Source organism: Poecilia reticulata, linkage group LG22 (assembly GCF_000633615.1).
Source record: "Poecilia reticulata strain Guanapo linkage group LG22, Guppy_female_1.0+MT, whole genome shotgun sequence".
Lineage (NCBI taxonomy): Eukaryota > Metazoa > Chordata > Actinopteri > Cyprinodontiformes > Poeciliidae > Poecilia > Poecilia reticulata.
The window spans coordinates 6,837,422-6,858,023 of record NC_024352.1 but is presented as its reverse complement, the minus strand read 5'-3'; the positions used below and the strand labels follow the sequence as shown (position 1 = coordinate 6,858,023).

General features: G+C 38.1%; 2 protein-coding genes and 3 gene segments (V, D, J or C); 3 read left to right on the top strand and 2 right to left on the bottom strand.

Annotated features, from left to right (window-relative positions):
- LOC103458438 (Ig kappa chain V-III region MOPC 63-like) overlaps positions 1–20,602 on the bottom strand; it is a 39,761-nt gene that overhangs the window by 3,461 nt on the left and 15,698 nt on the right. The window contains 1 exon segment of the V gene segment in view: positions 1,956–1,989. Within this exon segment, the coding sequence occupies positions 1,956–1,989 (34 nt within the window).
- On the bottom strand, positions 820–1,624 carry LOC108165830 (Ig lambda-6 chain C region-like). The segment is given in 1 exon segment: positions 820–1,624. A coding segment is annotated over 1 exon segment (357 nt).
- LOC103458437 (Ig kappa chain V-III region MOPC 63-like) overlaps positions 2,327–20,602 on the top strand; it is a 35,779-nt gene continuing 17,503 nt past the window's right edge. Inside the window, 2 exon segments of the V gene segment in view lie at positions 2,327–2,698; positions 2,791–3,112. Of these exon segments, the coding sequence occupies positions 2,644–2,698; positions 2,791–3,112 (377 nt within the window).
- tspan37 (tetraspanin 37) lies at positions 5,385–11,366 on the top strand. Its single transcript, XM_008399252.2, has 7 exons — positions 5,385–5,746; positions 8,376–8,567; positions 8,636–8,710; positions 8,790–8,888; positions 9,076–9,228; positions 9,328–9,411; positions 10,996–11,366. Exons 1-7 carry the CDS (start codon positions 5,684–5,686, stop codon positions 11,071–11,073), a joined length of 744 nt encoding a protein of 247 aa, XP_008397474.1. The 5' UTR covers positions 5,385–5,683; the 3' UTR covers positions 11,074–11,366.
- elavl1a (ELAV like RNA binding protein 1a) lies at positions 11,766–20,533 on the top strand. 4 transcript variants are annotated; one of them, XM_008399250.2, is made up of 7 exons: positions 11,766–11,892; positions 14,772–14,831; positions 16,488–16,668; positions 17,272–17,375; positions 17,891–18,044; positions 18,187–18,412; positions 19,007–20,533. In XM_008399250.2, the coding sequence occupies exons 2-7, from the start codon at positions 14,796–14,798 to the stop codon at positions 19,329–19,331; spliced, it is 1,026 nt and encodes a 341-aa protein (XP_008397472.1). In that variant the 5' UTR covers positions 11,766–11,892; positions 14,772–14,795; the 3' UTR covers positions 19,332–20,533. The 4 variants fall into 4 exon arrangements, with proteins under 4 accessions (XP_008397472.1, XP_008397471.1, XP_008397469.1 ...); XM_008399249.2 differs by having other exon boundaries at positions 17,891–18,053; XM_008399247.2 differs by having other exon boundaries at positions 11,767–11,892; positions 16,476–16,668.

Genomic DNA, 20,602 nt, shown 5'->3' with positions numbered 1-20,602 from the left:
TAGCTCTGATGGTTGTGTTGGGTTTTCTCACTCAGGGTCAGACTGACTTTTAAATGTAGCTATCAAGTTTTGTTTGAACTCGTACTTATTATTGTTTTCCTTTAACRTTGCTCATTTCTCTTTTCAGCATCATCTGCCAATAATTTTCTGACTCAGTCTGAACCATCAAAGTCAGTCAGTGTTGGAGCGACTGTGACCATCAGCGCCACAGGAAGTTCAAATATTGGTYCTGATCTCAGTTGGTACCTGCAGAAACCTGGACAGCCTCCTAAACTTCTGATATACAGAGTTTCAAATTTGTTCTCMGGAACTCCATCTAGATTCAGCGSCAGTAGATCTGGTTCTRATTACACTTTAACCATCAGTGGTTTTCAGGCTGAAGATGCTGGAGATTATTACTGTATGGGTGTCCATAGTGCTGATGCGTTAACACAGTGATTTATAGTCGTACAAAAACCTCCTTCAGTSTGACTGAAGGCTGCAGGTGCAGAGAAATKATGAGAACTGGTTCAGTGAACACATCACAGAAGTTACCAAGTAAAACCACCAAATATCTGAGGCTGAAATCACCAACTATAGATTAATTAATAAACACAGATGTTGAAATTAGTTTGATAAATATGAATTATTATGTTTTCTGATGTTTTGCCTCACAAAAACTAAAGAGTCTTCAGTTTTTATCTAAAGGCTTTTACATGTGCAGGTTTCTAAAATGTTTAATAAACTTTAAAGAAATGAAGATGAGACGACGTTTGATCAAGAACATGAACGTTGAAACACAACAATAAACACAAAGACARTGATTGACATAAATCTGCACTTTTATTGAAACAATCCATTTACTCCAAGTTACATGAGAGAACATAAGGAAGACGAATGAAGCATGAAAAGTAATGTTTGTGAATAAAACATGACACCATGATGGTTCCAGCCATGAAGCTGCAGCTCTACTCTGAGCARCGGTCAGGCTCCAGGGTTTGAGTGACAGGACTCTGTCCACTCTGATTGGCCTCACAGCTCACTGAGCCCGCCTTCCTCCACTGGTCKGCAGGGAGGCTCAGGGTGCTGCTCCAGCTGTAGCGGCCGTCCCCCCCCAGCACCTCCAGGCTGCTGGACACCCCTGAGGACCTGCTGCTGCCCCCCACCTTCCAGCCCAGCCTCCAGGTGGAGGGGAAGCCCCCGCTGGCCAGACACACCAGTGTGACACTGCTCTGCTGCTGCTGCTCTTTGGAGGGGGGGAGGACGGTCAGGGTGGGCTGAAACACACCCACTGGAGGAGAGAGGGGGAGAAAAGAYGCAGCCATGAGAACCAAGGCTGCTGAAGACGCCTTAGAGCTTCACTCTTCATCACTACTCATCACATCTTCATCACACCAGACTGAATAACCAATCGCTGAGATGATTTGCTCATGGTTAAACTGAGAGACCAAACATTCAAGTGGAAACAGTTCAAACGTCGACATCTGTTTCTTTCGCTTCCTTTAAACTACATGGAAAACAAATGAACCATGAACACAAAGCTGCTCTGAGTTTACTCTCTAAATATTAGTGCAGTTTGACACCAATTCAGGTTAAAGTTTGAAAATGAAGAAATTATCACAAACATGKTTAATTAACAGGTACAAATGACCCAGAAAAGACAAGAAACTGTGAAAAGAAGAAAAATGTTAGTTTTGATGTTAGAAAAATTAAAACTTAAGTTATCCAAAGCATTGATAAAATAACTTTGAACTGTACATTTTATTGTTTCTCTTGATAAGTTTTACTGGTTGTTTGTTTTAGACTTTTCACAGTTGTGGAACGACACAAACTTCTGAAAAGCTCAGTCATAAACATCCACATTTACAGTTTTAAATCAAATAAAATGAACAAACTTTGCTGGAAAATGAATGAGTAAAGTTAAAAAAAAATTATTCTGCTATTTTTCTGACAAAGAAAAACTTTCTGGTACTTACAGTCAACGATGAGTTTGGTTCCTCCACCAAAAGTCCACCACAGTGATACAAACTCATTGAGAGGCCGTACAAAAACCTCCTGCACTGACAGGAGACATCTAGCTGCTGAAATTATGTTTTTAACGTGATTAAAAATCCCAGTTTAAAATGGATTTAATCTGCAAATCATCCAACATTAATTCAGCTCTAAATTGTTTCATAATTTAGGAGAAGATTTTTTGTTAATCACCAATGAGAGTCAAAAGTTTCTTCCCATCCTGTGCAACAACAATTCAGCTTCTATTATATTTAATTGCTAAAACCATTTTTCAATGCAAAAGCCATTTTTAAAAATATCAACTTACATTGATATATTATATATTTACCTATGAGTTTTAGAAGAATATTGCAATTATCCTTGTATATCCAAGAGAAATTAAATTTAATCCAAGAAGTGAAAATCCTTCATGTTGTTTATTTTTATTTTCTTCTCTTCCAATAAGATGATGAGAGTTTAAATCCAGTATCTATTAATGTTGGTTCAGTGTCTCTGTTTGTCTGGTGCTGAGAGCAGAGAGATGATTTCCATAGAGTGGAGGCTTTGCATGGTCAGCTGATCCTCCAGTGAACTGAGAAGGTTTATAGTCCTGTGAGTTCAACACTGCAGGACTCAGATCTGTCAGTCAAGCCAGCAGAAGCAACAAGCACCATGACCCTCATCACCATCCTCATCTGGACGCTGACCTGCTGCTGCTGCTTTACAGGTTCATTCACTCAGCAACATTTCTAACATGATGTTCTGCCTTTTCTCTCCTTTCTTTCTGCTGACAAATGAAGGATTTGTTTTTGTCTGCAGGATGCAGAGCTCAGATCACTGTGACTCAACCTGCAGTGGAGACGGTTCCACCAGGATCCACTGTCACTATCAGGTGTACAACAAATCAGGATGTTTACACAACGGACTTTTTTGAATGTATGTCCTGGTATCAGCAGAAACCAGGACAGCCTCCAAAGCTCCTCATATATTGGGTGGATACTCTTGAATCAGGAACTCCAACTCGGTTTAGTGGCAGTGGAAGCGGCTCTGACTTCACTTTGACCATCAGTGGAGTTGAGGCTGAAGATGCAGCAGTTTATTACTGTCAGAGTGTCCATGAAGTAAATAGTGCCTTTGTGTTCACACAGTGATTAGTAGCCGTACAAAAACCTCCCTCATTCAAACTGCAGACACACAGAAACTGACTGCAGCTGCTGAGGAGGAACAGACTCTGATACAGACCACTGCACCTCATTTAATAACCACATGGTTTTAAACTTAATAATTAACACATGTTGCTGCCATGTTGCAGAAGTTAATTAGCTTTATGTTAACTTTGGCCATATTTATGAGTACCTTGTGTTCATTTATATTCTGTAAGCTCTCCATTTTTCAAATGAATTAATCTCAAATAGAAAAAGAGAAAGGCACCAATGGAAGTAAGTCAAACAATGTAACATAATAAAATTACAAAATCAACACAATAACTGAAATAAATATGTTAAATCCCTTCAAATGTCTGAATTAACCTGACCACTCAAATGAAACACAAGATAACATCTTAACATTTCATTAATAAAATCTGCTCAAAAATAACTAAATAACTTCTTTATTTTTATACTTTAGATGAAACAGTTTAATTTTCTTTAAAAACTCAGAACTAAACACGATGTTTAAAACAAATAAAAAAAATAAACAACTGTTACTTCAATAAATAATGTTTTTATTGAATCTCGGAGTATTATGTTAATTAGTATGTTTTCAGTTTTTTGGTATTTCATGGAGACTTAAAGACCTTCAAGCAAAAATCCACCAAGTATTCATGAATGAAAGCAAACTAAAACATTTATTTGAAACTTTATTGTTCAAATGAGCAAACAAACGTTCCTATCCATACAATAGTTAATAATAATCAGATGAAAATATGCAGCAGGATGGCCTATAAAAATATCAGACAATGATGATTTAATGTAGTGATTAAGGGTGATTTTTAGATTTTCACTTGAGGTTGTCAAATAAGAAAATGGTGATAATTATAAAAAATTGTCTAAACATAAAACATCATCTCCCTGATGAAATCAGAACATCATCATCAATAAATGACCACAACCCTGTTTTAAAGTGAGAAATGCAAATTACCTAATAATAAAAAGACTGTAATAATAATTAAGATTTCAAGTAAAATTTAGGTTTGATTTTAAACTAGAATATCTAAAATGTACTGAGTTTAGCAATACATTTTATTGTTAGAAAATATAAAAAATTAACATGTTCTGAGATCTGAACCGTTTATATTCCTGAAGCAAACATCATTTTTCAGCTTAGATATGTTGTTGCAATAATGTAACACAAATTCTGGTGTAACCGTCTCCACTGTCACTATCAGATGTACAACAAATCAGGATGTTTTCAATGGAGATTTTATGCACATGGTATCAGCAAAAACCAGGACAACCTCCAAAGCTTCTCATATAGGAGGTGGATAGTCTTCATTCAGGAACTCCAGCTCGGTTTAGTGGCAGTGGAAGCGGCTCTGACTTCACTTTGACCATCAGTGGAGTTGAGGCTGAAGATGCAGCAGTTTATTACTGTCAGAGTCTCTATGTAGTAAATGGTGCCTTTGTGTTCACACAGGGATTAGTAGCTGTACAAAAACCTCCCTCATTCAAACTGCAGACACTCTGAGCTGTAAGAGCAGAAACTGACTGCAGCTGCTGAGGAGGAACAGACTCTGATACAAACCTCCGCACCTCATTATTTTAGAGCTTTGATCATTTATCAAGCATCAATTAGAACAACACAGGAACAATTTTAACCACTGCAGTGTTTCTCTAAGGCTCTCTCAATTCTTTAGGTCAGCAAACATATAAGGCATTAATTTGTCTCTTTGTCATCCATTCATTATCGTACACGCTTCTCCCTACTGTTGTTGCAGGGCGCGCTGGTTCCTTTCTCTAGCAGACAACGGGCGAGAGACGGGGTACACCCTGGACAGGTCGCCAGTCCATCGCAGGGGAACACAGAGACAGACAGAACAAACAACGATGCACAGACACACTCACATCTAGGGAGAATTTAGGTGTGACCTAACAGTATTTTTCTTTTTCTTTTCTTTTTTCTTTTTTGGACTGTGGGAGAGAACCATCCACAGGGAGAACATGCAAACTCCATGCATTCCATACCCCGGGCTGGGAACTGAGCCCAGGCCCTTCCTGCTGCAACCCAACAGTGCAACCAGCTGAGCACTGTGCAGCCCTCTTTTGTTATTATTGTTCACTTATTCCTCAAGAGGGCGCTATTGGTTAAACAGTGGAGTCAATGGTATCATGTTCAGGGAAATTATAAAAGTGCAAAAAAGAAGAAGGAAAAAAAGAGAGGAAACCATTTCCATTTTTCATATGAACGTGAACAAACCGGAAGCGTCACCTGTCAGTGAACTGACTTCACCTCTTTTATTAACTCTGGAAAAACTAATGCCCAAGCTGATGGGCTGGGTTTAAATTAAACCAGGCGGAGTTTTCCGCATTTCAGGGGAAGGATTTTTTTTTATTTTATTAGTTGCAGGAAAGGAAGTTTCCACGGATTGACAGCACCATCAAAGTGTCCACTCCCTCTCAGTAGCAAGTGTTTTCTCTGTGCTGTAGTTATCTTCCTGTCATCCTCACATCGGCAGGTCACGTCTATCGATGGTCGGTGACCAGAGAGATTCAAAATGTGTGATTGGAGAGGAAGCCGGCTTAAAACAATATTTCAGCTGATGTGTCAACTTCTGTGGGTAAGATGTTCTCTTTTCAGTCTTTCTTGCTTAAAGGTATTACCTACTACCCCTGCCTTTATACTTTCAGCTATCATTTCACTGATTTCCTTTTCTCCAGCTATTTGTTCCTATAGTGAAACTAAACACGAAATAATAGAGACTCACTTCTTTGGTTCTTACTATTTATACTCGCTTAATGCACTCACAGCTTTCTCGCTTGACTCTTTTGTCATGTGACGCATCATGTGAGCGCAACGTGGGGTGAACTGTTTATACACGGTTTCAGTTCATGTGGGAAGGATACATTCACATTGAGTCTGCCCTGTTTTCAACATCAACAAAAAAGCAATGATGTTACATCCACAAACCTACACGCTTTTTATTGGGATTTTATGTGATAGTGACACAAAGAAGTGCAGTGTAAGAAAACTGTTATGAAGGAGATGTGATATTTTACTTTCCTCATTGTCTCACATGAAATCAGACTAAAAACCAGTGGTCTGCAAACTTTTTGCCACTTGGGCAAAATTGCCACGTTGAAAATATTTCCTTTTACTGAATTAAACATCTTAACATTCCTAAGACAACGACCTAAGTGATTTTTGCTATAAGTGTTATTTATTTATTTTTTTCCCCCAAGTCATCTTTTGGCAAAAATAGAGGTGGTGATTTTTCTTTCTTTTTGCTAAAATATTTCTTTATTAAATGAAAATAATAAAGTTAACCCTAATGGACAAATACAACCAGGCAAAAACATTGTTATATTTCAGAGAGTCTAGGTAAGTGTCTGGTTTCATTTGTACATGTTAAAAAAATTCTGCAAATAAAAATCTGGGGGAAAAAGCAGTTTGTATTTGTATTCAGTCCTCCTGAGATAATTCTGGAGCCACCCTTCCTGTCAGTTGCAGTAGCACATCTTTCCCTGTGAACCTTCACAGGGAAAGCGCGAGCTGAGACTGATGTCTCAGCTCGCGCTGAGTCACGCTGGCTTGAGGCATTCTATTAAACTCGTATTTCAATATCCAAAACTCAGATTTGGGGAATGCCCCACCAGTCCTCTCAACTGATCTGAGCTTTTTGCATTTTGATCACCTGTTTAGATTTGCTTTTGAATCATTAAAACTGAAACACTGACCTACATGTTGATGTGTTACGATGGCACTTGACAAAATGTAACATTTACTGGTTTACTGATCTTTTATGGCTTTGTATTTTTCTGTTTTTATGATGCAAAGCACTTTGAACTGCCTTGTTGCTGAAATGTGCTACACAAATAAACTTGACTGATTTGATTGCTTCTCTTAATGTTCTCCTTGCCCGTCTTGTCACTTTATGTTGTTTGGTTTGCTGTTGTACCAGGCTCTCTCTCTGCTTTGTGCGATGAGTAACTCATTAGATGCTCAAAGTTTAATGTTTCGTCTTAAAACCTAACTCTGCTGTAGCCCGTGTTCATGATGGCGTTTGTTCACTCGTGTTGCTGTGAAAAATCTGGGAAGCCTTCAAAGGACAGATGTATTTATATTAAGACCGCCATGATATGCGTGTTTGAAGGTGGACGCAAATGCAGAGAGGCAGAGGCGGCGAATAGATTTTATATCTTAATGAGAAAAATGATGAAAAACTTACAAAAACAACACAGAGAGCCAGAGCAGAACAAAAATCCAAGGAAAAAGCAAACAGGGAGGAGATGGGTAAAATAAGAGGGTATAACAGGATGGACCAGCAAAGAGTGAGAGGAGAAGAGGTGTTTAAGTTCTGGGAAAGTGAATGTGCAACGATGGACCTGGACTGATTGGCTAAATGACTGCAGGTGTGAGGAGAGAGACAGAGAAAGTGACACAGCGGGCGAGGGAGAGGGGTCTGGGAAATAAATGTAACACTAAAGAATGAGTAGCTTTAGGGAACATAGTTAAACTAAAGCACAAAAAATAAACAATCTAAAATCACAAAAGACTGACAAAGTAAAACAGAAACAAGGCTGGTCTAATCAAAGGAAAAGTCTAAGGAAGACTGAATGATAAACCTCAAAACAACTCAGGATCCTAACGAAGATAAATAACAATTTGGTTAAATTACTGATTCCAATCATTTCTGCTTGAAGTCGTCAGAGTAATGGGGGTTGGATAAAATCTCACACCTCACTTTATCAGATTTTTTGTTTTGGTAAGAGATTTTGAAGACATTTCTTTTCTTCTATTTGATAACAAAGCACCACTCTGTCTACCTAATGTATCTTAATCAGATTCATAATAAGTTCATGGTCATAATGTGATAAAAATATTAAAAGGTTAACAATTAACAATTTAATATTATGTTTGTGAATGTTGGAGAAAGCTTATTTTTACTGGATAAGGTAATCCAAAGTGCTTTACAGGAAATGAAAGAGAAAACTTGAAATTACAAAACTTTAAGCATTAGAAAGCATAGGATCAAAAGAAGCAAATGTTGAAATGCAAATTTTAGTGACTGCCTTGTTTCCCAACAAAAGAGATTTTATGGGACTATATAGACGTCAACATTTCACTCAATCTACAGCATGAAAACTGGTCGTGTATGGAAACAACTGGAAGAGCTTATAGCTTGTAAAGATATCCCCCAAAACATTTAATTATGATACAACATTCTTCTTTTTTTTTTCCTTTGCAAGGTTGTGGGGATGGTTATGGCCATGAGTGGCGTCTCGCTCCTGATGAAGTACAGACACTACAGCTTGTTTTTTTCTCAGACCTACATCCTCCTCCCGGTAGTCTTCACGATCTGCAGCGCAGCGTTCTTGCTCTTCACCGGCTTCCTCGGTACGTGGCTGAGCCTCAGAGACTCCCGCTGTCTGCAAGGACTGGTGAGGTTTATCCCCGCCACCGTGGGTAAATGCATGTCTGCGTCGTACTGAGACATTTTCTTCTCCAGTTTGTTTATCTGCTGGTTGTGATATTTTGCGTGGGAAGCACGGCCTCTGCGCTGGCCTACGTCCAGTCCAGAAAGGTACTCCACCTGCACAAATGTTCGTCCTTTTTGACGCGTCTTGACCTGAAGGTGCTAGCTCAATTGTTCTCTTGTTTAGTTGGATTCCGACACAGCGTCTCTCAACGAGGTGTTTCAGAAATACACAGGCAGCAGTCAGGACAGAAACTCTCGGATTGTTGATATAACTCAAGAGGAGGTGAGGCTCTTAAGTTGTCAGAAAAAAAGAAGTAAAATCCATTATGCTTCCCTAACGTTGGATTAGGATTTTAAAAAATTTTCTGTTCACAAACATAATAGCACCATTCCAGCCATCAGCAAAGGGAGCCATCATAATCACAACCTTTATTGAAAAGTTTCTAACTTAATGAACTGATTTACATCAGCTCCACTGTTGCGGGGTCAGAAACTACACTGACTGGCTGGACAGCTCTTGGCTCAATAAAACCGGTGGAGATGCGGTTCCTCGCAGCTGCTGCAACACCACGTTCCTCTTATGTAAAGGCAGTCTGTACCAGCCATGGCAGCTTTACCATCAGGTAGATAAAACTGCATCAATCATGCAGGCCATAAAAGCCACTTTCTCACTTGTATTTATATAACTTTCGTACTGAATGTGTCTTTTTTCTTTTTCCCAGGGTTGTCAGGTGAAGCTGGAGATGGCTTTTCAGTTCATCCTAAGGTTTATCATGTGGACGTCCCTCCTGGGGTTTCTGACTGAGGTGTGTGCAAAGCATTTAATAACAGTCTTTAAGCTTTTATCTGTGTATGTAATTTGACATATATACGTACTGACAATCTGTAAATGAGTCTCTTACATCACCGTGGATGAGTTGTGGCACGCTGTCCTTTGCAGGATGATTTTAATTCAGTCATGACAGAAGGATTCTTAAGCATGAACAGCTTGTTTATGCTCATATCACAGGCTCTCAATCATATTTGTGTCCAGAGTTTGAGTAAACTCCTCAAAAACCTTCAGTTTTTGTTGCTTTTTTTTTTTTTTTTAAGTTATTCAGAAGTGGACTCGCTGATGTTTCAGCAGTTTCAGATTTAAGAAGGTCAAAGACTTTGTTTCTCACCTATTCTCAGATGTCTTCTATTGAGGCTTGATGTAATATTTTGAGAGGTTTCTGCCTACTTCATGTTGTCAGACAGATTATAAGAAAGAGGCTTGTTCGTTTTTACATGTCAGGTAGTATAATGAGGCCTGGGGTGTAGCTTGATCCAAAAATTCATGATTTAACAAGTAAAGCAATTATATTTTTACATATAGGGCAATTTTGGTTCAAATAGTTTTTTTCTTCCCTAATTAAAGGAATCCATCCATCCATCTTCTTACACCCTTGTCCCTTGGTGGGGTGCTGGTGCCCATCTCCAGCTAACATTCTGGGCGAGAGGCGGGGTCACCCTGGACAGGTCACCAGTCTGTTGCAGGGCAACACAGAAACACACAGGACAAACAACCATGCACACACACACTCACACCTAGGGGCAATTTAGACAGACCAATTAACCTGACAGTCATGTTTTTGGACTGTGGGAGGAAACCAAAGTACCTGGAGAAAACCCACGCATGCACAGGGAGAACATGCAAACTCCATGCAGAAAGACCGGGGCCGGGAATCGAACCCAGAACCTTCTTGCTGCAAGGCAACAGCTCTACCAACTGTGCCACTGTGCAGCCCAATTAAAGGAATCATCGTCCGAAATTTTCTTTTTGTTCAATCTGTCTATCTTTGATTTCAAAATGGGTGAAGCTCAAACATTCACATGTGCAAGAGAAAAGAAATCTGTAAGGGAGAAAAGACTTTGACCGTGATGTTTTTTTTTTTATCATCTAACTGCATCTCAAGTGACAAAAGAGTTTCCACAAGATGATGTCAGTTTATTACCTGTATAGTGTCTGAAGGTGAAAGAACAGTTGTATCTTTGGTAATAAACTCAAGTATGTAATGGCGTCATCTACCTAGCCTCTGATATTTACATCACCTTCTGATACATCTTAGTGTGTGCAAGGATAACATTTGCACTCATCATGAACTTTTAGGGTTTATATGATGCTTTTTTTTCAATGTGGAATTATTATACAACTGCAAACTTTGATGATTAAAAACACGCCAAACAAAAAGTAGGAGACATGCAGGATCACAAAAAGAACACCCGAAGAATTTCATTTTCTCTTTCGGGAACAACCCTGAGGCATAGTGCAATTTACCCCTTATTATTTCGTTATAGTTTTTATTTTCTGTAATGATTTATATTTGGGCAGATAACTAAACCTTGCTTTCCCTTTTTCTATTATGCAGGTGGTTTTGCTTTACATGACGGCACAGATGATAACAATGGAAGAACGTTTTAAATATCAAGCACTGAGTAACACCTAGACAAATATGAAATAAATTTTCAATTCAATTCAAAAATGCATCCTTCTCTAAAGGAAAATTAAACTGCCAAACAGTAGTGGTCTCACCACTGTTTCAGGAATTAAATATTATTGCAATCAAAATCACATGGATCATTTTACATCAAAAAGATTAATTATCTTGCTGTGGATCCATTGTTTGGGTCTGGGTAAATGTATGTGTTTTTTTTAAATGACCTAATGCTGATATTTGACTTGTGAATGATGAATAAATATAACCGAACAAACCTAATTAGCTTTTTGTTGCACTGTGTCCACTTTGTGCTCTTGTTGTTTATAGATGTCTATTTTTGCATAATGCACACTGTCATCCACCCACCATTGAAGTGCTATAGGATGCATTTTATTCACTTATTTATTTAAAGTTGTACCGTTTTTAAAACTGAAAATGAAGTTGTACTTCATACCCAGCACTCTTTATAGCGTTTTACAAAAGAAAACAGGGTTTGTTAATTGTTTCATTTTTCCAAGCATTATAACTGTTTCCAGTAGATGTAAATATATTCGCAATGTTTTTTTGTTTTGTTTTTGTAATTTGTAATGAACACATAAAAAAAAATCAAATTTTCTGGTGGGGATTTTAAATTAGTTTAGATTTGATTTGAGATTCTGGAGGCCGGCCAAGTTAGGACCATGCCGAGTGTGTCCTGCAGAGGCGTCGCGTCGTCACGTCCTCCTTCCTCTCATTCTTCTCGACGTGAGGCCGACTTGAAGGGAACGTTCTCGAGAAGGAATAGAAATAGGAGCGGGGAGTACAAACTGCAAGTACCCCATACAGCTGGTAAGAATTTGCAATGTTCATTTTAATTTTTATGGAAACGCGTTACTGGTCTATTCCTAGGTTTGGGGTTTCGCAAAGGTTATAAAACGCGAGTGAGCGCCATGCTGGTTTTTGGGCCCAGGTAGCCGACGGCTAGCGGTGTTAGCATCCGAGGCCTGTTAGCAGGCCGCTGGGGTTTCGGCGCCGCGACAGACGAACGTTAACAACACGCTCTCTAAAATGGGGATACGGTGCTTCGAGTTAACCTAGCAAATCTCTGTCAGATAGACACGTTTCCTCTAATATTTGCGGTGTTTGTGGTCATTATTGCAATTGAAATTACAAATTCTAATTATTTTAGTTTCAGTGTAATCTCACTGCAAAGCCTTTTATCTTTCTGAGCGGGAACGAACGCATGCAGCTTACTAGCATGCTAGTCAGTAATTCATTGTAATGCTACTCAGGCCTCTGCGCATTACTGAGTCGAAGAAAACGGCATTGGCTAGGAACATAAAAACGGCAAATTCATTAGTTTGTTGGCGCTTTTGTAAAGTTGCAGAGAATAAAAAACACATCTTGCTACTGGCCAGTTTGGAAACTGTTGGTCTTAAAGGATGTTGCTTTACACCATGGCAACGGCATAGTTATTAAGACAACCAATTCAATTTTGCATTAAAGTCGGACCAGAACTGGTTTTGGAAATCTAGCATAAATGTTTGTTTTGGAATAATGCGATTAATTGGCATAGTAATATTATCAAAGCCCAGTGCTCCAATAAATCTGCGTGTTTTTCCTCCAGAATTTTGGTTTTTAAACTTCCATCTAACATATTTTCCAATTGTAAGACCATTATATCGCCTACAGTCTAATCTTATGGTAGATATTGGCGTTATCCACCGTAAGATATGCCATATGATATACCTTGTGTAGCCTAGGTTGGTTTGTATCAAATAGGTTTATTTTTGGTGTTTAGCAGGTATTTGGTGGGGGGAAATTTTCAGAATATGTGGTTGATTTTGTTTAGTGTGTTTTTTAAATTTATTTCTTAAAATTGTACTTAAATATAGTTTTGTGTAAGCAAAACTTGCAACCTCAAGTTCAGTTATGTTTAAAAAAAGCGAATTACACATATATGTTTAGGTATGTTTACATTGTTGGCCTATTCTGTAAACCACTACCTGTAGCACGAAATAAACATCTGTCACTGTATCACAACAAACTTTGCGTTTCCATAAATGTTATCTTAAACACCTAGGTACTTAATTATCTATCTCTCACTTATTGCGTCACGTCAGAACTTTAAAGGTGGTCAAGTAAGAAATAACTAATAAAAAGCTACTTTTTCAAGAAAGCCTTATTATGATGGAAGTAATTGCATCCCTTTTCTAGTAGTTGGAAAGACTTGATACCTGGGGTCTGTATTGGTGTTGATATTTACTTTTTCACCAATTTATTGCAATCCATATTGTTAGATATTATCACATATTGAATCTTTTCTAATATTGTGTAAGCCTAATTCCCGGATCATAATTTGTTTATAGATTGCATCTTACTTGATTTATTAATGGATGATTATTGTCTCTGTTTGAATTTCTACCCGTTTTTCTACCCAGCAGCCTTCATTTAACCAAACCTACGAATACCTGCACACACACCTTTTAGTCGCTGTGTATTTAACCATTTTGTTGTAGCTTGATAATTAATGGACATTAATCATAAATTATTAATCATTGGTTTTTATGAAACAAAACCTCTGATTAAGACCGCACTATATTAGGAAATTATGATGAAGTAAATGACCAGTAACTGTTGAAATGTTCAGAGTGCTGAAAACTCTCATAGTGTTACACCTTTCACATGTTCATCTAAATCCATGTCCAGTTAAGTTTTTGAAGGCGTGTTTAATTCTGAACACTGAGAAAGCCTTCAGTGGATTGTTTGGACTCACTTTTCTTTGCCTTTTCTGTGTTTTTTACGGCTTCGATTTAAATATTATTTCATAGTGGTTTTGGAGTGTAATAGTTGGCCTTTAATTAGAAAAACCCAACTACACAGCACCACAGTGACTGCAATGATGTTATAGTAAAAATGAAGGAGGGCGTTCTACTTCAATGAAGTGTTTTTTTGTTGTTTTTTTTTAAGCAAAGATTAATACATGAATCCTTGGTCAGAGTTTCCCCAAGTGTATTATAAGCCTGGCGGGCCACCAGGCTTTACTTGTGCCCCCTGCAGGCTTAGCATTGCTTATTTATTTAAGTCTTTTTTAAAAATGTTTAAATTTTTTGAGACTTTATAGTTGGTGTTGAGGCGTTAATCTTTCAATACCACGGGATTATCAAGTGATATTTTCAAATTTCCTGTCAACTTTTAAAAAAAATTTAACTCGAAAACACACCGGCCCACCTGAGGAATGACTGCCCTAGCACCCATCCACCAGGCTTAGCAAGTTTTCTGGGGGAACCTTGCTTGGTTGTGTCATTACTTTGGCCCATCATAAAATGGTTATATGAATGAGACTCGTTCAGTCCTTGACTTAACAATCATCCTACAGAGTTTGTGATCTTTTCAGTTAATTTTTTTAGCTTCCTTTCACTCTTCATCTTATTTCATTACCATCCTTTTACCAAACAAGCCACATCTTCACAATCCACATCATGTTCAAACATTGATAGGAATTGCTCCACAATTAAGATTTTGGTTATTTCCAGTTGAGTCTAATTGAAATGAACTATTGCATTTACTAGTCGTTGTAGAACAACTTCTCAAAACCACCATTTTATTTTCAATCAATAACCGATGAGCAGGTTTCTAGTTATCAGAATATTTTCCGTGTTGTGTGCTGTCCTTTCTAGTGTAGCCCAACATGTTTTGTGGCTGACTTTTGTCTTATTTTCGCTCAGCCTCAGGAGCAGTGAAGTGTCTTCATGGCAGTTCGTCGAGGACACAATAAGTACTTTAAAGTGAGTATTAATCCCCTGCTCCCATTGCAAGCAGTGTAGTAGTCCTTAACCTGTTTGCGAAATATATATATTAAAAAAAAAGTCAAGTGCAAATTGCAGTCGCTGATTTCTAACCCAGCAGAGACTTTTTGCAATTTTGCGTCTACTTATTTCGTGAAAGTGGGTCTATTTTATGGTAAATGTGAAGCGCGCGCACACACACACACACACACACACACACACACACACACACACACACACACACACACACACACACACACACACACAGCTCCTCCCTCCTTCACTGGTTTGATACAGGACTTTCTTTCATGCTGTGCGTCTCGCTCACTGGAATACACAATCACAGTCCCTTAGTGGTTTGAATGGTCCTCAGTCAGGTTGACTCAGATTAGTTTCCATTTCAGACTTGATTTTAATTCAGCTGGCAGCAGCTGACTTGAAATCCAATTTGAAAACATCATTTTAGAAAAAAGCAGTAGGAACTTTTTGATCTGTTGCCATTCCCTTTCAGTCCTGCTGTTTGCTTTTTATAGATCCCAGAGAAACTTTCCAAACTATATTTGACCGATTTAGTAAAGAAAGAAAAATGGGAACAGTGTTGTGCTGTCATTGTGACTAGAGGAACAGCTATTCTGGTAACACGAAGTAATCTCGAGTTGGACCGCTTCCTTCCTGTGACTTTACAGAAAACTGAACATTTTCCACCTTGTACAGCACAAATTTTATTTTATTTATTTAATTCTTGTCTGCTTTGGTAAGTGTCTACAGAGAGACCCACTTAATCTAGTTCAGTGCCTGAGTAATTCAATGTAAAGATGCTTTATTAAAATTGATTTCAATCAATCAATCAAATGTGACTTGTATAGCACATTTCCCATTTCAATGCGTCTTTGTTCTTTTTGTATTATCCAAACAAAACACTGTTTATTTCCTGCCTCTTATTGGGATGTCAATATAAAGACTGGATAAAAGTAATAAAGTTTGGTTAAATTCACTCAGAAAAACAGTAAGAAGTTGATTTCTTTTTTTCTTTTTTTTTTTGTACTGATTGTCAGATTTTTATGTTGAATACAATTAAAAATATTGAAACAAGTTACATTAAATCAATAATTTAATTGCTTATAGTACAGCAACATATACTCCCATGCGTCTGGCCTTTTGCGATTTTTCATTTTGTGCACAAAGTGACTTGGATGATGATGATAGGTTTTATATATGTTGTTCCCTAATACAAAATCATACAATCATCAGGAGCAACAAGGCAGATAAAAAATTGTAAGGGTGCCATGCATGTATCTTTAAGACAAAGGTTTTACTGACATTTACACAAGCATAGATTGTTATTATCGTAAGTGTCGCATAAATGATCAAAAGCATTCAACTCTTTGCTATTTGTCTATTTCAGATTGATATCATTTAAAAATATTCTCTTAAGGAAATTTCTATTTGAAGTGAATACATTTTCAAACCAACTTATATCAATTTCTTGTGTTAAATTGTGTGTGTGATTGATCTGTTCTTTTGTCTTAAAACCTGCATATTGTCACAATACAGAAAAAAAAATATACACGTATAATGTATTTCTCAATTCCCCGTTCTGTCTACCCCCGTGTGCTTATCATGGTTTGTTTTTGGTGCCAACTGGCTGACTTGCAGGACGTGTATGAGATGTCGAACGGTTATGAAGATCACATGGGAGGGGATGAGGCGAAGGATGCAAAGACTAACCTGATAGTGAACTACCTGCCTCAGAGCATGACTCAAGATGAGCTGCGAAGCCTCTTCAACAGCATTGGAGAGGTCGAGTCGGCCAAGCTGGTGCGAGACAAAATGGCAGGTAGGCAGAACTGTGAAGAAGAAACACACATGTAACAAACAAGCCAGGGATAAACCATAGAGTATGTAGACTTGACAACAAAAACAAAAACTTTTTATTTGTCAAAGGAAGCCCACAAGACATCATGTGACTCCTAAAGGCCTAATCTCGACCTCGTAAACCTGACAAACCAATCAATGACGTTACATGGGTTACACTCACTTCTTATAGTCAATGGTTTAGACTTTATTTGACCAAAAGTCCTAATTAGCTATGTCAGATTTCTATTTTGAGTGTTTAGGACCTTTTCTTTGTAGATGACCTTATCTTTGTGAGGTTTAGTTCCCGACCTCTTTCCTGGGTTCTCTTTCCTTGCTTGTTCTCTGTTCTTTTAAACTGTTTCAGATTTACTCCCTGCTTAATTTGCTTGTAGTTTTTGACCCACCGTAAGAGTTTTGCTATTGGAAGGAATCCAATTCTCTCTTAACGTTTGACGGTCTGTTTGCTTTGCACACCATGCAATGTTTAAGATTTGTTTTGGTTTTTGATATTTGTTTGCAGATTATTTTGAACTATACAACGTTTTTTTGTTTTATTTTATTGTTTTCCTTTTTTTTTCTCTAGGCCACAGTTTAGGGTACGGATTTGTTAACTATCTTAACCCTAGTGATGCAGAAAGAGCTATCAGTACTCTGAATGGACTAAGGCTACAGTCCAAAACTATCAAGGTAACGTGCAATAAGGTGTTCTACAATTCTCAAAGCAAGGATGTTATTTTCATTTCACTCTCCTGTGGTTCCTGTGCTGTCCGCTAACTAGCTAGTACATGTCAGCCTGACGAAGGGATTGTGACGTCACAACTCACTCGCTTCCCTTTCTGACATGTCTGATTTTGACTGGCCTTTTTATGTATATTTTTTTAACGTTTTAACATATTTATTTTTTGTAGTTATTTAAAAGTTGGATTTCTTTGATTATGGTGCTGTAATTTTTGGTCTGAGCGACAATATGGGAAATCAGAGGCAGAAAAAACTTATTTTTATCAAGTTACTTTAATTTCTTTTTTCGGATATAATATGTTTGTTTTTTTTACGTATCTCTAGTGAAGTTAATATTTTAAAACACTTTAGATAATCGCCAAAGTGTTTTGGTCAAATTTTGCCTCTTTTGGTAAATTTCTTTTAAATTTCGTTCATATCCCACCCAAAATTTAGGCTGATTTAGTATTTATTCCTTCTGCCAGGTTTCATATGCACGGCCCAGCTCTGACACAATAAAGGATGCAAACTTGTATATCAGCGGTCTGCCCAAGGCCATGACTCAGAAGGATGTGGAAGAAATGTTTTCCCGCTTCGGGCGTATCATAAATTCCAGAGTACTTGTTGATCAGGCTTCAGGTACGACAGGTGAATGACTTCCTTGCTTCTCAAAAATTTGGAAACATTTATTCTTTTCCACAAGCCCAAGCCTCCACAGCGCGGGCCTTTTCACGCCGAAGTGTGCTTCTGATGCTGTAACGATTTGCTCCGTTGTTCCCAGGTGTGTCCCGCGGCGTGGCTTTTATCCGGTTTGATAAGCGAGCCGAGGCCGAAGAAGCCGTCAAGAGCCTGAACGGCCAGAAACCGCCTGGCGCCGCCGAGCCGATCACGGTGAAGTTTGCGGCCAACCCGAACCAGGTGAAGAACACACAGCTCATCTCTCAGCTCTACCACAATCAGTCGCGGCGCTTCGGGGGGCCGCTCCACCACCAGGCACAGCGGTTTAGGTGAGAAACATTGGAAATATTTAAATAAAATTCATACTGATGTGGTAAAGATTGCCTAGTCTAGTGCTGGAATAAAGTTCTGCAGCCATATGTTATTACATTACAACTTAACATTTGAGTGTTTCATTGTGACTTTATGTGATCAAATAAAATCACACATTTTGCTGTTTAAGATCTGAAAAGTGTGGCATGCATTTTAACGTTGAGATTACCTCACCTGCAGCTACAGATTAAATTTTAGTGTCTGATGGAGCCTCTTAAGACTGAATGTTGTAATCCAGTCTTGGCTCTATTTTACACTTTTTTTAAAAAGTATTTTCCCTTCCACTCTGACCCCACATCATGATGATGCCACTACCATGTTTTATGGGTGGGCAAGCAGCATTCAGAGTTGCACATACTGTTTTTATAGGATGGCAAAAATCTCAGTTTTTTTCTTATCAGAAAAGTTTTAATATTTCTTCCAATGTACAATTGTCTTACTTTCCATTGATCCAATAAACAAAATCCAGTTAATTAATCAATTGTCAAGTTACAAAGTGTAAGCCATTCTCAGAGTATTCCTAAGTGTATGCAAATCCTTGCGGTTGCCAGGTTTTCTCCTATGGGCGTTGACCACATGGGGGGCATGGGAGGCGTGAACGTTCCCGGGAACAACTCCTCCGGCTGGTGCATCTTCATCTACAACCTGGGCCAGGACGCAGACGAGAGCATCCTGTGGCAGATGTTCGGCCCTTTCGGCGCAGTCACAAATGTCAAGGTGATCCGTGACTTCAACACCAACAAGTGCAAGGGCTTCGGCTTCGTTACCATGACAAACTACGAGGAGGCGGCCATGGCCATCACCAGCCTGAACGGGTACCGGCTCGGAGATAAGATACTGCAAGTGTCCTTTAAGACTAGCAAGGGCCACAAGTAGAGTGATTTGGACAATGGGTGTAGAGGGGTGCAGTAAACGTGCTGTGTCAGGATTTTTTTTTTTCTTCTCTCTCTCTCTCTCTCTCTCTCTCTCTCTCTCTCTCTCTCTCCGTAGAAAGGTAAATTTAAATGCCAAAAGCTGGCATATTTTTGGTTTAATCATATTCAGAGTAAACTGAGAATTTCGGTCTTCTGCACCTTTGTACTTGTCTAAAAACAGTGTCTATTTTTTTTTCTTGTCTCTGTTGTTTTTCCAGTATCATTCTACTCTTTTTGGAGGGTATTATTATTATTGTCACTCACTTTCAGTTTATTTTGAGTGCGTAAAGACGTAATCCCACAGATAGACTTTTGAAATTGTTCTCTGAAGCTAAAATACTGTTATGTTATATGTGTTGCATGATTCTCATTTAGGAAAGCATGAGGACGACAGAGGGCTCATTACTGGGCAAAGATGATTTAAACAGGAAACCTGCGAGTTGTTTAAGGCAAAGACAATTCAGTGGTTAATATAGAGCTAAAAAAAAACAATCTGATCTGTTCACGTAGAAACGGATGCCTTAAATTGTCATAAATCGAAAACCGATCTGTTTGGCGTAAAAGAGCAAAGCACTTTTAACCAGTTATTTGAAGTTGCTCTGGTTACCGACCTTTTTGATGCTAACGTAAAATATTAGTTCAGCCTCTGACCAACATTTTAACTAAGAGGAGCTTAGAAGCAAACATCCTTTTTGCTTTGGTACCCCTAAAAGTGTATTTTATTCTTTGTTGTATTACATGAGTCTTGTTTAAAAAAATAAATAAATAAATAAAAATACAATAAATAAGACTAAAAACGGACCAAAGCCAGAGATCTAACAAATCAAGATTTTTCTAGTGTGATTTAGTAAATTAATATTTTGGATAAATCTTTTTCGAAGCGGTACTGACGTCTCTGATGCTTGCTGACATCAACCCCCTGTTCAGTTCTCCTGTTTTCTTTTTGTTTGTTTCCTTTTCAGTTATTTTCTTTTGTTTTAGTTACTTTTCTTTGTAGAGAGCTACATTTTTGTTTCACTATAACTTACAAAGGAGAGCTCATCTTAAATTTGTAGGAAAAATTAATGGCCTTTGTTAATTTAGGTTTGCTTTTGTTTGTTTCTTTGATTTTTGATTGTTTCATTATAACTATTAAACCATTAAATTTTCTTTCGTTTTGCTGAACATTTTGTTTGGTTTGTTTCTTTTATTTATTTGAACATTTATTTTGAGTTTTGTTGTTGTTTTCCTTTT

Bases quoted from the DNA above. Each gene is read 5' to 3' on its own strand.
- tspan37 (XM_008399252.2), top strand. From the start codon at position 5,684: ATGTGTGATTGGAGAGGAAGCCGGCTTAAAACAATATTTCAGCTGATG. The intron at 5,747-8,375 runs GTAAGATGTTCT...TTCCTTTGCAAG, and splicing joins TGATGTGTCAACTTCTGTGG to GTTGTGGGGATGGTTATGGC. The intron at 8,711-8,789 runs GTACTCCACCTG...TCTCTTGTTTAG, and splicing joins CCTACGTCCAGTCCAGAAAG to TTGGATTCCGACACAGCGTC.
- elavl1a (XM_008399246.2), top strand. From the start codon at position 14,796: ATGGCAGTTCGTCGAGGACACAATAAGTACTTTAAA. The intron at 17,376-17,890 runs GTAACGTGCAAT...TCCTTCTGCCAG, and splicing joins TACAGTCCAAAACTATCAAG to GTTTCATATGCACGGCCCAG. The intron at 18,413-19,006 runs GTGAGAAACATT...TGCGGTTGCCAG, and splicing joins CACCAGGCACAGCGGTTTAG to GTTTTCTCCTATGGGCGTTG.